The following is a 14697-nucleotide window of genomic DNA, read 5'->3' as shown; positions in this document are numbered from 1 at the left end:
CATATTGATGGTTTTACATGAAATTAATTTTCATGCCCCGTGCATGTGACCAGTCGGATAAACCTGAGTTTACGTCATCAGGGAATCAAAGTGAAATCAACTTTTCTTCACAGCCAAAAATAGCAATAGATATTCACCATTTGTATAGTGAAAATGGGTTAACGTTACTTTATTGTCTTTTGTTAAATAAACGGACTGTCAGTGCAGTGCATTTCTCTCCTATTTTCTATTCCCCTCTTCAGAAAAATCATTCAATAGCTACTTACTGTCTACCCCCGTTCTGAAATGGTTAGTTCCTTGTGACATTTCTCTATTTTAATCCTTGTCGTCATCACGGAATTGTGAACGGAAAACACCCGGCCAGCGCGTGACACGAAGTAAACACGGCGTCATCACGTCAACAGTCACTGGTCATTGATTTCAATAAATTTCATCCGTGGACAACACATCAACTGGTCCGTATTCTTTTTTTATTCTATCGTATTCTTTTTTACAAGTTGCCGTTTTTCTTAATAAAAAGAGTTTAATCTCGTGGTGTGTGCAAAACGTCATCAAAGCGTATCAGTTAGTTAACGGGTTTATTTTCCAGTTTTTGTGTTACGAATTGTTATGTATAAGTCGGCAAACCCAATGAAATTGTGAGTACTATGGCGAATCTGAACGCATTTCTCTGCAGTACGCAAAGGAAAAAGAGAGAAGTGAAGTGACACCTGTTTTCATCAAACCACACAAATGTTCACACTGTTCTTTTACCCTTTTGTTGAACATGTTAATAATAATAATCTTTATGTTCATGTTCACAAGTGGTCTAATGGATGAAAAAGAAAAACAACTAAACTTATATGGTAATTTTGAACTAGACTAATGGAAAATGATCTAAATCATTATGAATTTCTATAGGAAAAATATAAAAAGGTAACCAAAAAAGCTTCATCTATTCCAAATTTTTCGCCATTTCCTTTTGTAATAACTGTATAGTACTCTATACAGTAGCATATTTATCTATCTTTGCTGCAAACAACTACATCGGAATCACAAAACGAGTAATTTAATTAGATCGGCCGTTTGACAAAAGAAAAATAGCCGGAAGAAAAAAATACACACAGCGATCCCAAGATGGCCGATTGGCAGTGGTACGTTAGAGAAGGCCAGCATTTCAAAAGAGAAGTCACAGATCCTTTCTTCGATGCGCTGAACGAAGGCGCTGAGAAGAAAGTTCTGACCTATCTTGAGAACCACAGACGGCCGGTTAACAAGCTGTGGGAATGGGACGGAGAGGAATGTTGGGAATATGACATACAGGGTGAGTAGTCTTCCTCCCTTATACGCTGACCTTCTCTGAGTTGTCCTGCTCTCAAAATAGTCTCAAAGAGGAGGACCCGCTATGGGGAGGGTGATCGAATGTTTAAAACGGCGTCCCTGGAAAGGGCCGTTGGAGTTGATGTATAAAGAACCACAAGAATACGATTTACAGGGTAAGTGAGACTGGAGAAATTGCTCTTTAATGTTTGTATTTCGTTGCAGAGTTTTTGTGCAGTCATGTATTGAAATGAACATGGTCCGTCATATATAAACACAACCCTACACGTCATATCATAACATAACAGATCATATGTGATAATTAGTATCACCGAACGTTTGGCTCCATAAATTGTGACTTTCATAAATCGGCTAATTCATTAACGGCTTCCTGTTATTCTCAGAGTTCAGATTAATTTATCATGCCCCAATTACGCCATATTGACCCCCTCGGTATATTATGGTCCACCCCTTGGCTTGTTATGATCCTCCTGTATATGGCGTCGCGGAATGTTTCCCGTACATAGATGAAATGCCCTTTGGTCCACTGGCTATCATATCGGGGGGCACTGACTCGACGGGGTGGGGGGTTCACAAAGGTCTTTTCCTTACTTTCTGCATTGTATTGAAGTCAGACTGCCGAGCAGTACAAGTCTATGGAGAGCCGGGGTGGGGGGTGGTGGGTGTCATGTAGACTTGAGTAGTCTCTACTTATGACTACGCAATTACGTAAACGGTACTGTGATTACATTGCAATGGAAAATCATTAATTACAAATAGACATTATATCATACAAAGACGAAGTGATCCAGGTGGTGAAACTATGTCAGATCACGGCCATTTCAAGGATTGGATTTGACATTGTAAGACGAGAAGACGTCCAATTCTAACTTCCGGCTTCAACAGGTACATGATCAGACAGATAGTTGAAACTAATCGGGGATAATTTAGGTGTCTACGTATCTTATATTATATTGCTATAGGAATTGTTTCTATTCACGTCGTAGGTACAGATATCTGATGGGTAAGAGAAACCACGATGGTATTTCTTTCTCGGCTCGAGTAGCTGTATCCAATAACAGCATTAAGCTCCCAAGATGGCGTACACTTCCAAAGACCGATTCTTCCAGTCCCTATCCGAGGGAGACCTAGACGGTGTAAAAACTCTCCTGGACAGGCGCATGGACGTAGACGCCGTGTTGGAGGTCAAACAGATTTACAAGGACGAAAATGGCGAGGAACAGCTGATGTCATTGATGGAGTACTACAGGAAAACGACCAAAGGGTCTGCTCTCTATCACAGTCAGTACGAGTTTGGTATTGATAATGAACACAACGTAACATTGTTCATAAAGTATACTAGGAGTCTGATGTCTATAAACGTATCTCTTTATCAGTAAGAAAATGCTTAACAGGATCGATGCAATTAAAATCTTTATCTGTGGCATTTGCATTTCATACCTGGTTTTATCTCAAAGACATTCAAACCTTTCGACAATGATGAGTGTTCTTAAACGAAAACCTGCAACCGTTGTAGCTGCATTGGTATTGAAACAACGATTTCCGGATTGGTATTGATTTCCAGAGTATTGAAACAACGATTTCCGGGAATATTGCACCAAGACCTAGACGGTGGATTGGATATATTGACATGATATAATATTATGAAATATGATATCAAAATGTTTTGTAAATCTAGGCGTCAGAACAAGTTAGCCTCCACCTTTTTGGTTACAATTGTATAGCTTGACAAATGTCTACAAAATCACACCCCTACGGTCACAAGTACTGACGACGACTAACAACAATGATCTTGGCACAAGTGCCCTCCGTAGATTTGATATGTATGCTGATGATGGCAGTGCGCATTTGGCGATGCTGCTTTTGGTACGACTGGACATACCATAAGAGATAAGAGTAGCAGAAGCATCAACAAGATGATGGTGGCCACCTAAACACAAAGAAGAAGAGGAAGATAGCGCACAGACATGTCCACCGCACTGAAGGATAACTTCTACAGGGCCTTGGTGAAGGGCGCGAGGGAAGAGTTCGATATTTTCCTCTCTAAGGGGATTTCTGTGGACGCCGTGTTGGAGGTGAAACCGTTTGTTGAAGAAAACGGGGAGGTTCGTGTGCTTACATGGCTGGAGCACGTGCAGAGGGAGACCAAGGATCTAGATCCGAGACAGAAAAGGAAATATTACGGTGGGTCTAAAATTTGTGCACGCTCTCTTGATCTGAACAAAAGCATAATAAAGAAGCACACTGTCGACATGAAAACATGACGAGAACTAGAAGTTCATGATTTTGAATCACATCATTGTTGATTTAAACAGTATACAAAAACGTACTGTTTACAAACATTGACAGTATGATTGACTTTGCATATGTCTGCTTCGGTACGTTATGGGACTTATTTTTGAAATCCAGTGGCCATGTCTGTACCCGCCATCCTATACATATACTTTCTCAAGTCAATATCCAGCTCAACACACATTTACAAATACAATACAGTAGAAACCTTAATTGCACTGCCTATTTGTCAGTGAATTTGGTGTGCAATTAACTGGCTTCCACTGTATACCTATGTAGGCTTAGACATAGAATTTGAACTTCAGACTTTTTGTCTGCCATTTTGGCGCATCATACATGCAATGCCACGCGTCATTTGGTTTCAGGTTTAACTTGACAGTTATATATTTCCATTGAGATTGTGTTCGATGATCTTCGATGTGTGTTCACAAGAACAGAGGCCTGACCCTTGTCCATCCCAGCCCATGGCTGGTACGCGCCAGATGCATTACGTATTAAACAGTTGGGTGTGGAATACACTGTCAAGTTCATGTCAACGAATCGTCCAACAGACGATGCAAACATGGACCTCAGCTTGAGAGATCGTTTTTACAGAGTCCTCGAGAAGGACAAGGTCGAAGACGTGAAGAGGTTCCTTAAGATTGGAGTGAACGTCAACGCCGTCTTGGAAGTGAAGCCGTTCACACAGACCGAGGATGGGGAGGACGTGTTGATCCCATGGCAGGATTACATAAAGAACGAGACAAAGGGCTTGTCTGCCAGGCAAATACGTAAGCGGCGATAGTCGACAATCACAAGTGTGATTCATAGCCATGTAATGTCTGTTTTGACATAATGGGAGCTCTAAAATCTGTTTCACAGATCTAAACTAAGGCAGGGTTAATGATAATGTCATTGACTGCGACAGTATCAGTGATTCAGTGGTGCATAGTTATAACCCCATGTGGCAGTGCAGGCTATTTTGGGCCGTACCAGTGTTATATCAGGTCCAAGATGTCGGTCTGACTATGCGGGTGATGTCTGTGGTTATAAAATGGAGAAAGTTGGGGCTTAGTCCAACTGGCTTAAGAGACTGTTAAAAAGAGTAATCAATATCAGACGAAAAACACTGTTGGTGATCCGGATCCTTATATTTACTTGGGGATCACAGCTCCAAATATACGATATCTCCTGATGTAAGATGTAAAGTTACACATCAATACATATTCATACATGGAGCAATTCTTATCAACTTGATATTGCCATTTTGGGGGAGACATTTTTCTATATTTCACCTTCAGATAACGATCGTACTTTAAAAAGTTGTTTTTGAGATTGTTATACCTGTCAGTTTTAAAACGTTACTTGAGTCTCAAATGATTTAACGTCACATCATCTGACACATCAATTGTTTCTTATCTGAAGCGAATTGAATTTATGTATGTATTGTGATCACATTTTGGGAGTACAATAAATGAAGCTGAAGCTCTATTCTATATTTCATATCTGAAAACTATTCGTGTGTAAACACCAAACATGTCATTTTCCTTCAGGAATCTGGTCCATGACGTTTGTGAAGGAGTACACCACACCGCTGTACATCACCGCTAGTAAAGGGTACATAGAGTGCATGCGTCACCTACTGGACAGGCGGGCTGATGTCAACTACTCTCCCAACGGCTGGTCTCCTCTGCACGCCGCTGTGGACGGGGGACATGTGGACGCCGTACAGGTGATCACTGAAATTACATGTACATTTAAACAACGAAATTATTCACTTTTCATTGATTACCTTCGCCAAGGTTATGTTTTCGGGGCTGTTTGCTTGTGTGTTTGTCGGTTTATATATTTGTTGACATTATAAGCTTAGAAGTTTTTTTATAAGTCAATATCTCTATTTTGTGTATTATGGGTTGGGGTCGGAAAAACGAAGGTCAAGTTCGATATTAGGCCTCCAAGTTTAGTTATGTGAAAAGTTTTTTTTCCCTCTGCATACCATATGAATATGATGGCGCAAGTTAGAGACATTGATATATATACAATTGCACAACTTAAGCTGTGAAATTCTACGGTTCTTTGTGCTTTATTTATTCTTTTACAAAAGTTGGCATTTCAAAATTATAAATACCCTTTCTTGGTCACAGTTATAGTTTTTCAAATGAGATATTAAAGAAAACAATTCTTTTTCATTTAAAACTAATTACAACAAGAATTTTAAAAGCGGTCCAAATTCCACTGTGCTGCGTTGGGATCCTTACCGGTGGTATGGATATGTGGTAAAATCAAGGTCAAGGAGGTTAAATACCTCCTTGGTCAAACTTACATGTACGTATGTGGTATGAATAATGTTGTCATCTGTACGTACCAAACGAGTGCTGTACGAAGTCGAATGTAATCTTTTACTTCTGGCACTAGGGACAAAAACACCGTTTCAACTCTGTCATGAACTAATGATACTGTGCTAAGAATTAATTCAGCAATCAATAAACTTTTTTTTCTTTCGTTTGAGTCAACCTAACGTACGATCTTCGACTTTCAGTTGCTGATCAACCATGGCGCAGACGTGGACTTGGAGACAGAAGACACCGGGAAGACGGCGTTACACATGTGCTGTGGGAAAGACTACTTAAAGATCGCCAAGCTGCTGCTACGGGTAATTCATACTTTGATTAATCATCTATTGAGGGTCAACAAGAAGACGGTGTAAAGATAAAAGGCCACATGGTTCTCATACACCTTCTTTTAGTTTAAAACCTTTCCCGATAATCTCCTTGGTCAAATGAAAGAAGTAGCCTGGAATCCAGCCGTGTTGTGCTTTGGTCGCTCCCCTAAGGTACGCTTCCTGTGTTGGCAGGAAGCGTACCTTAGGGGAGCTTGGTCAACAAGGCATTGGAGATGGCATTGGATCATGGAGATGGCACTGATGCTAGAAGTCGAGTTTGTGGACCGTGTCTTTGCCAAATATTACATTTCACCTCACCTCACGAGAAGATTTGCTTAAACGTACCTCGTATTATTGATTGTTGTTTGACTACGTATACGATGTACACTTTCAGAGAGGGACCAACATCAACGCGAAAACCTACGATGTCGAGGAGACGCCCCTGCACGTGGCCGCCCAGAACGGGCTCTTTGACTTGGTAGACCTGCTCCTGGAGAAAGGCGCCGATCCCAACGCAACCAACAACGAAGGAGACACGCCTCTGGCCCTGGCCTGCACCTGCACGGAGGGAGACAGCTACTACCACAACACGGTGGAGAAACTCATCCAGTGGGGTGCAGATGTCAATCTGAAGGACAAGGAAAAGAAGTTGCCTCTCCACAATGCTGCTCGCAAGGGGGACCACAAGCTGGTGGAAATACTCGTTCGAAAAGGTTCAGAGATCAATGCGCGGGACTACTTTCTCAAGACTCCACTGTTCGACGCAGTGGCAGCATCTGAAATAGCCGGTATGGGCGCCGAAGGAGTGGTGAAGGGGAAACCAGAGAAATGTGTTCAAATTTTGCTGAACTTCGGCGCTTGGCGGATTTTTCCCGAAATCTTTCACCGCGTTCTGGTCATGTGTGCCTCATACCCGCCCACCATCGAAGTACTTATTAATGCTTACCCAAGAGTTAAGGTACCGAGCCTATGGATGGAATCAATACCTAAAGATGCTTTAGTCAAATTTCGGGACTTCTATGACGCGTTTGAAACATTGGGCAGTAGTCCTGGCTCTCTGCAACATCTCGCGAGATCTTCTCTGCGAGATTTCCTGGGACGAAGGTGCCACACTGTGATATCCCAACTTGGGATCGCTCCACGGCTGAAGAGATACCTTCTTTTGGAACCAGGGGAAGCAGGGCTGCACTAACAACAAATGATTACAAACTATATGCATGGACATATGTTATCTTCTATTTTACCAAAATGCTAAAAGAATTTGAAGGAAATTTGCTCGCAAAAAATCCTACTGCGCACGCGCGGAAAAATCCTGACATACCTGTACAATTTGGGGAATTCTTGACAAACGGACACTAAACTATTAGGCTAGCCCTTGAGGCGTCGCCAAAAACTCACTTGGAACAATTAAGACAATCCATTAAACCGACCAACAGGGTAACTGTAGAGCTTTACCACCCAAACTGTTGCATCCCAGCTTACGGTGATGCGTGGTAATGTGGACAGGAAGGAAAGGTTACACCAAGTATGATCAAGTCTTCTATACTTTCCTTGTGACACACAGTATGCTGCCTGGCTGAATGAAATTATGAAGACTGATAGTGTTATGCGTTCGGTGTACATATGGAGACTTCGTTCTGTAGATTATTTTGTTGCCGGTGTAAATAAATGTATATCGGTAAATCAATGCGTTTGTAGTGAGCTCGAGATTCTTTATACAACGATCGTCATAAATACAAGAAAACTGTTACACCGTCATGAACACGGTTACACCCAGAGCACGGAAGCGCGTTCTGATAAATACATTTGTCCCTCTACTTTGTGGTAAGCCAGATTTCATGACAGTTCAAAGCACAAACAACTTCATTCATTACGCATCAGTCAGGGATGAGAAAGAAAACTAGACCAAAACACCTCCGCCACAAAATAATAAAAAAATTAAGCGTGACATGTTTTTTTTTTTCAAAACAAAAATATTGACCGATAATGTTATCAAAGTTTTGATCAGCTATTAAGTTGCATGGAATGTAAAAAACTGATTTCAGGACATTTCAATGGATAAACAACTTCATTCATTACGCATCAGTCAGGGATGAGAAAGAAAACAGGGAAACGAGACCAAAACACATCCGCCACAAAAATTATAATGAAATTAAGCGCGACATGTTTTCAAAACAAAAATATTTACCAATGATCTTGTCAAATTTCTGTTTACAAAAAGCGCACACTGATTTTTATCATTTAATGAAAGGTTCACCCAATGGTGCATGAGGATCCGCTTGTTATTGGCAGTTACTTGCACTGTTTACATACGAGGTGATGTATCGGTCATAAGCGGTCACGAGTTACCAGGGAGAAGTGCCGGATTAAGTCGCATGTGTCAACTTCAAACTCGACATGGGATCAGTAGTGTCACATATCTGTACGTGCGGTATTTGCGGTATTGTCGCCGCTGCCACACTCTTGTTTATGGCTTCCATGCCGACCGCAAGGACCATCCTCCTAACGCCCGGTCCCCAACGGCATTTACCTTATGGGGCCCTGCTGTCCCAGGGCCTATCTACGGGTATTATGATTGTCGCCACAAACAAGCTGTCAACCAATCAGAGAACAGGCCTTCCTTGGGCTTCTTGTTGTCGTGAAGCTGTCTCGCAAAGGCCGCTGGGAAGCTACCAGCCAATCATGTTACGTATTACCATGACTTTGTTTGCTCACCATGCCAACGCCCGATTCCCAACGGCTGACTGCCCATATAAGGGCAAGCTCATTAATATCTAATAAGTAGGGCGGGTAATACCGCCGGCAAAAGGGAAGGAAAGCAGAGTACAGTCAGGAATAAATGACTGACGGTACTCTGCTGTAGGAGAATGGCAAGGACGTGTCTTGAATTGTTGTGAAAAACACGGTTGTGTCGACGGTTGCTCCTACACAACAGATGAAAAACAGCATTTGAAAACAAAAACAGCTAAGTATAGCTTAACACGTTACCACAGTATTGCACTTGAATTTTGTACTTTGTGCGTGGAGTTTACAACGGTTTATGTAAAAAATATATGTCTTATGACCTGCATGTGGCAATGGCTGGGAAGTATTGTTAAACGTTACCTGCTGTACTTCACGTTAGGCCACAGCAAGTAAATTTTATGGATGACATCCGCGCGCTCATTAATTTTTGCCTGATTTCAGAAAAAAAAATCAAGATTTTTTCTTCTTCTTCGGAGATGGTCAACATGACAAGAAAGTACAAAAATGGGAAAGTATGTTGTGTTGGAGCCTAATGATTGTACTTGTAGGAGTGACATTAGCGAGGTAGCCATGATTGTAGTTATAGAAGTGAAACCAGCTGGATAGTTGCAAAATTGCCACCACTATGGAAGTCATAGGTGAAGTTGCCAACTTGGTAAGTGATACCAGTCTACCACACTAGTGTCACTTTTACTACGCTAGTTCACTTCTTTAATACAGGAATGAATTATTTGTGGTCAGTACTACCATGTTTTGTCACTTTAACTTTTCTTACAACATTCATAGTGTCTATTTTGAAAATTTAGCCATCTTGTTTTTTTTACCCATCTTGTTTTTTTTTCGCCCTATCTCACTATTTTTGCAGTCTGCAGAGGATGTCATCCATAAAATTTACTTGCTGTGGCCTTAGGTGTGAAACTGTGGTGTGAGACCAAATATGTCAGTACTAGTATCTGAATCGCCCTGGGCAACATTCCTTGTCAGTCTAACTTATGTTTAAGACATGAACGTTTTATACAAAACAAGTCGTGTTGGATAGGGTATCTCACCCACTAGTTATCTGGCTCGTTGCAAATTACTAGTATCTTCTTTGAAAAAATCATAATACTATGCGCGACTCTCTCTGTTTAAAGTCACCCTACCTTGAATGAAAACATCTTACACTTCATTACACTCTGTGTAAACAAAGATAAAGCGTCCAATTCTCTGCTGGTACTATTGCAGCAGATACTGCGCGAACGTAATTATCACTTTTCTTAGTAGACACATTATACTGTCTAACGACGCTAAGGTATGAAAACGTTTAATTGACCGCATTCTTCATTCGTGTTGAACGACATTCAACTGAAGATGTAAACATACCCCGAAGGCGAGCAGATAGCGTTGTGCGATTAGGGGGTTAAATGGCAACCTCACGTGTGACCACACTTGAGCTACGCATTGCAAAATATAGGGGAGAAACCATCATTGGGTAATGTTACAAAATAAAACAAAATAGAATATAACAAATTAAGTTATCTTTAGCTCAATTCGTTATGTTAGTGATTGATACTCATCATTTAGGTTTACATTATAAATATACAACACATACATTATTGATTTTCTTCAGAGGTTAGCAACCGAAAAAAAGTCCTCTTTTGGGGAAGATGTACAAAGTATCACCCCCAAATCTGAGAGAAATTAAAGGTCTTACACATACTTGTAAACACCACATCTCTTCCGACATATCCCTGGACTTTCCTTGACGAGCTTGGTAAGTCTGACATCTTCAATGATGAATGAATGCGCGACGTTAACGACGGAAAACGGAACTTAATTATGACTTTAATATTTTGTAGAGCTGTACATTAGACTGATAACTGCAGTGTACAATAAAGGCTAGGGTTTATTTGTAGCATAGAGGCCTATGCTGTTTTACTTGCACTGACGTCACCATAAATGTGGATTGTTTTCAAGCATCGTAGTTGTGTCATATTGTAAACCCACCAAGAGTCTGTAAAGCAATTCAAACAGTTGTTGGGGAGAGGCTAAGTCGTTACGTTTCTCTAGCTTACCTTTTTTTCTGTTTGAGGTAATTTGACGTGGATTATCTTCAAGAATCGGTTGTGACATGATGAACTGTGACCTTAAATCAATGCTTTATATGGCCCACATGAAAAAATAAAATCAGTCGTTTCTTCAAAATGCAACCATCGCCATTTACCCCCTTCCTTTTTAATGTCATCACAGGCTAAATCGGTGTGTTGTGCCAACTTGAAATCACACACAGAGTCAAGAGGATATTTCACACGAATTCGACACGATGACAACCGACGTTGGCAAGGAGATCCTCAGCATGAAGACCACCGTGTTCGGGCTGCTGAGGACCGTGCAGAAAAACATGACGGAGCTGAGCACCATCTCCGGCACCCTGGGGAACCTGGTGGGGCGCACCAAGCGCCTGAAAGCAAACAGAGCCACAGGCAGGGCTAGGAAAACTACCACCAAGGCAGGGAAGACAGCAGTGATCAGCAACAAGACAGCTTCAAAAGATGGAGACAGCAATGCGTCAGGAGACGGACCGGTGGGAGACAAGATAGTGGAGTTAACAAAGATGACCGAGCAGATGAACGAGTGGATGAGGAAGATGGAGGAGGAAACCAAGAGGCTGGAGAAGGAGAATGCTCTGATGTCACAGCAGCTGTCTAAGATAGCTGTCCAGAGCTAACTGTTCTGTCGATCGGCAATGGCAATATTTCATTAACTTTCATGATTCTTCTGGTTCTGAAACCATAATGGTGGGTGATGTGGCTAGTCATCTGTTTGGGCTTCCTACTCACTTGGATTTACTGTATCAGAATTCCGGACATTTTTTAAATTTCCATTACTTTCTTGAAAGCATAACATCCTGCCGCTTTAACTCTTTTTTTTTTACAACAACATATTTTTGTGTGGTCCAAGTGCCGTCACGTAGTTTACAGCTGAATTAAAATATAGTACAATATAGTTATCTTCATCAGCTATGCAATCAATACAATAGATTTTATAATGTTTACTGAGTAAAAAGTGATGTTGCTGTACCATACATGTATATGGCGTTTTTATTATGTATGATATTTTCGCAGCAGCTGCCTTCATAAATCTACTGTAGCATTAAAAAACAAATTCCACCTCTAAAATATCATGTAGGTGAATCGTTGTAATTATGACGTCTATGAAATATTCTCCTAATAGCCTCCACCAGGCCTTCCTACGGGGTACAGGGATAGTAGAATTCGGCAGAAACTGGGAACTTGGCCAGGGGAGTCAGCCCACGCTAAGGTAAATACTTCCCCTGCACGGCCGTCCAACTCCTCTGCAAGCAAAACTCCTCAAAATATTCTCCCTATAATAGCCAGCGTAGTCAGTCTGGATGGGCCGTTGTACACTAGGCACTTTGCATGACGTACGTCGATTGCCCGAGGACAGTGGCCTTGGTACATAGGACCTTCTACTGGTCAGGCCATAGGAAGGATGTGAGAGATGTATGTAACACAGGGCACCGTGTCAGCGATGCCCGCGGCAGTATATCATGAAAAAAAGGATAATACTTCTATGGCCCAGTTTTACCTGACCCCCGACAGAATTGTCTTGGGGGTCAAATCGCGGATCAACACCAATTAATCATATGCGTATTTCCCCTGGGGTTGTGGAAAGCTGGGTAGGACTAGTTTGGGACTATACCATCATAGTAAGCTGGATGGAAACATTAATTCCTTTGCCTATTTTTTTCAAAACACGAAATGAATATGCATTCAATTAGCCAATACACAAGTCATATCCGTGTTCTAATATAAACAACAGTTTGATTTACCGACAATTAAAAAATAGCCCCAAGTAAAAAATGACGCGTAGAAGGCCACCCCTCCATGGATGACATCGTGAAGCAGTTGTGTAACAAAGCATCACATCTCCGGGACTGTCGCTTGTGCAACAGGAGCTGAACACCTGCCAAGATTTGGACTGAGTTTTCTGTTAATCATCAAAGGTAAGCATCTATTTTTTGTTGGAACAACATTGCCATGCTGAAATTGGTTCTTCTTTTAATACATGTGAAAATGGGTTGATGCCTAGTAAAATTAATAATTTAGTTTGTAGTCAAAGAGACCAGTGTAGACTGGGGCTCTGCAGGGCTGTTGTATCTGGGATAAATTGTCTGTGACACACTTCCAGTCAGGCCATGGCCAGCTTATAATGCTTTATAATCTTTGTAAGCTGACTTGTGGACTATGTTGAATTGTGTATATGAACAGCCATACTTCAGTTCCTTATATATTCAAGACTACTGGCTTATGTGCATTTCAAACCAAGAGTAACTTCAATGTAACTTGCTAAACTGTATTAGCCTGCCTCCACTAATGTGAACACCACAGTGGCTAGGACCAGACTGTGGGCTGGTAGTTAACGTTTAGCTGAATTTATTGGGTGATTGTACAACCCTGGTCTTTGAAATGAAACGTCATACCACAGCAATAAATATGTCATCTCTTTCTGCAGACAGGAACATCACCAGTATGGCCGAACAGTTGTCCGAACTGGCCAGCACTGTCTCCGGTCTGGTCAGCACTGCCCAGGGGCATGGTGAGGAGCTGGAGACCATCAGTAACACCCTGGCCTCAGTATTCGGCTTCAAGAAAGACAAATCTGGAGAAAAGTCTGAGGAACAAGGGGAAGAAGGAAAAGATGGAGAGGAAGAAAACGGTGATGATGATGAGGGGACATCATGATGGCGGAGGTACAAGTTGGCAGTGATCCCTCGGCATCTTCTACACAACTCATTGTCTATACTTTTTATCTATTTATGCATCTTAAGGGTAGTCCCAACAAGACTTCTATTAAAAAACAACGCACATGTAGATGTCAAATATAGAGTCGGATGAGAAAGTTGTATACGGTGAGCAATGTGCTAGTGGTGACAGAGAAATGGACTATACAATGAACATACTATACACAAGTGTAGCAGGGTGGGATAACTAAAACCATGGAATTCATCTATTCAGCACCTTGTAGACCGCTGACGATCATTGATTGGTCAACTGTAAAGCTGCCTTCCCTTACATCAAAATCATCACCAGACAATGAGGCACACAAGATACAAGAAACTAATGTGAAGTGAGAAAACTTTCTTTATTTTTAGTCATAAAGGAACAAAGTTAATTTAGAACTTAACAATCTAGGAAACTACATAGTAAAGTAATATGACCATCTATGTTGGAACAAATAAAGAAAAGATGTGAAACTGATTGTTAGTGTTTTTTACAACATAGACAGCCAATGGATCCTGGTTTGATCTGGGCTTCACTACTAAAACATATGATCGTCATTCTTACAAAAGCGGTTTGTAAAATTCAAGATGGTAAGTTCTTCCAAGCAAAGTACATCAGGACTCGAAATACTGGGTGCATGTGCACCCATGTGCACCCAAAATTGGAGCTGTGCACCCAATTTTTTTAAGTGGGTGCACAGGGTATATGGAAAGATATCAAGTACACTAGTATACATCATATTCTTGACATCTAAGTGGTACAAAGATAATAAAATGTCTGTTATGTTACTTGATTACGAATTTGATAGCTTGTAACTATGTTTTGTTATCAGGTTTTGTTGACATTCTACTACAAATTTAAGTGGTGCACCCAAAAATATTTTGGTGCACCCAATTTTTTAAGCTGGGTGCACCA

The 14697-nt window shown here is 41.2% G+C and overlaps 2 protein-coding genes and 1 long non-coding RNA gene across 10 annotated transcripts; all 3 read left to right on the top strand.

Annotated features, from left to right (window-relative positions):
- The first annotated feature begins 418 nt into the window (after positions 1-418).
- On the top strand, positions 419-7940 carry LOC118406376 (ankyrin repeat and SOCS box protein 4-like). Of its 7 annotated transcripts, none has more exons than XM_035806404.1 (4): positions 419-455; positions 5145-5323; positions 6131-6244; positions 6648-7940. In XM_035806404.1, the coding sequence occupies exons 2-4, from the start codon at positions 5156-5158 to the stop codon at positions 7443-7445; spliced, it is 1080 nt and encodes a 359-aa protein (XP_035662297.1). In that variant the 5' UTR covers positions 419-455; positions 5145-5155; the 3' UTR covers positions 7446-7940. The 7 variants fall into 7 exon arrangements, with proteins under 7 accessions (XP_035662297.1, XP_035662275.1, XP_035662286.1 ...); XM_035806382.1 differs by lacking the exon at positions 419-455 and adding an exon at positions 1002-1303; XM_035806393.1 differs by lacking the exon at positions 419-455 and adding an exon at positions 1321-1475.
- Positions 7941-10625: 2685 nt separating this feature from the next.
- On the top strand, positions 10626-12062 carry LOC118410385. 2 transcript variants are annotated; one of them, XM_035812075.1, is made up of 2 exons: positions 10626-10751; positions 11268-12062. In XM_035812075.1, the coding sequence occupies exon 2, from the start codon at positions 11301-11303 to the stop codon at positions 11703-11705; it is 405 nt and encodes a 134-aa protein (XP_035667968.1). In that variant the 5' UTR covers positions 10626-10751; positions 11268-11300; the 3' UTR covers positions 11706-12062. The 2 variants fall into 2 exon arrangements, with proteins under 2 accessions (XP_035667968.1, XP_035667967.1); XM_035812074.1 differs by having other exon boundaries at positions 10633-10751; positions 11228-12062.
- Positions 12063-12729: 667 nt separating this feature from the next.
- LOC118410386 lies at positions 12730-14259 on the top strand. The gene is made up of 2 exons (XR_004830559.1): positions 12730-13004; positions 13514-14259. It is a non-coding gene; the product is annotated as an uncharacterized LOC118410386 (long non-coding RNA).
- Positions 14260-14697: the final 438 nt, after the last annotated feature.

Source organism: Branchiostoma floridae, chromosome 2 (genome assembly GCF_000003815.2).
Source record: "Branchiostoma floridae strain S238N-H82 chromosome 2, Bfl_VNyyK, whole genome shotgun sequence".
Lineage (NCBI taxonomy): Eukaryota > Metazoa > Chordata > Leptocardii > Amphioxiformes > Branchiostomatidae > Branchiostoma > Branchiostoma floridae.
The sequence above is the reverse complement of the archived record's forward strand: the minus strand, read 5'-3'. Positions and strand labels throughout refer to the sequence as shown.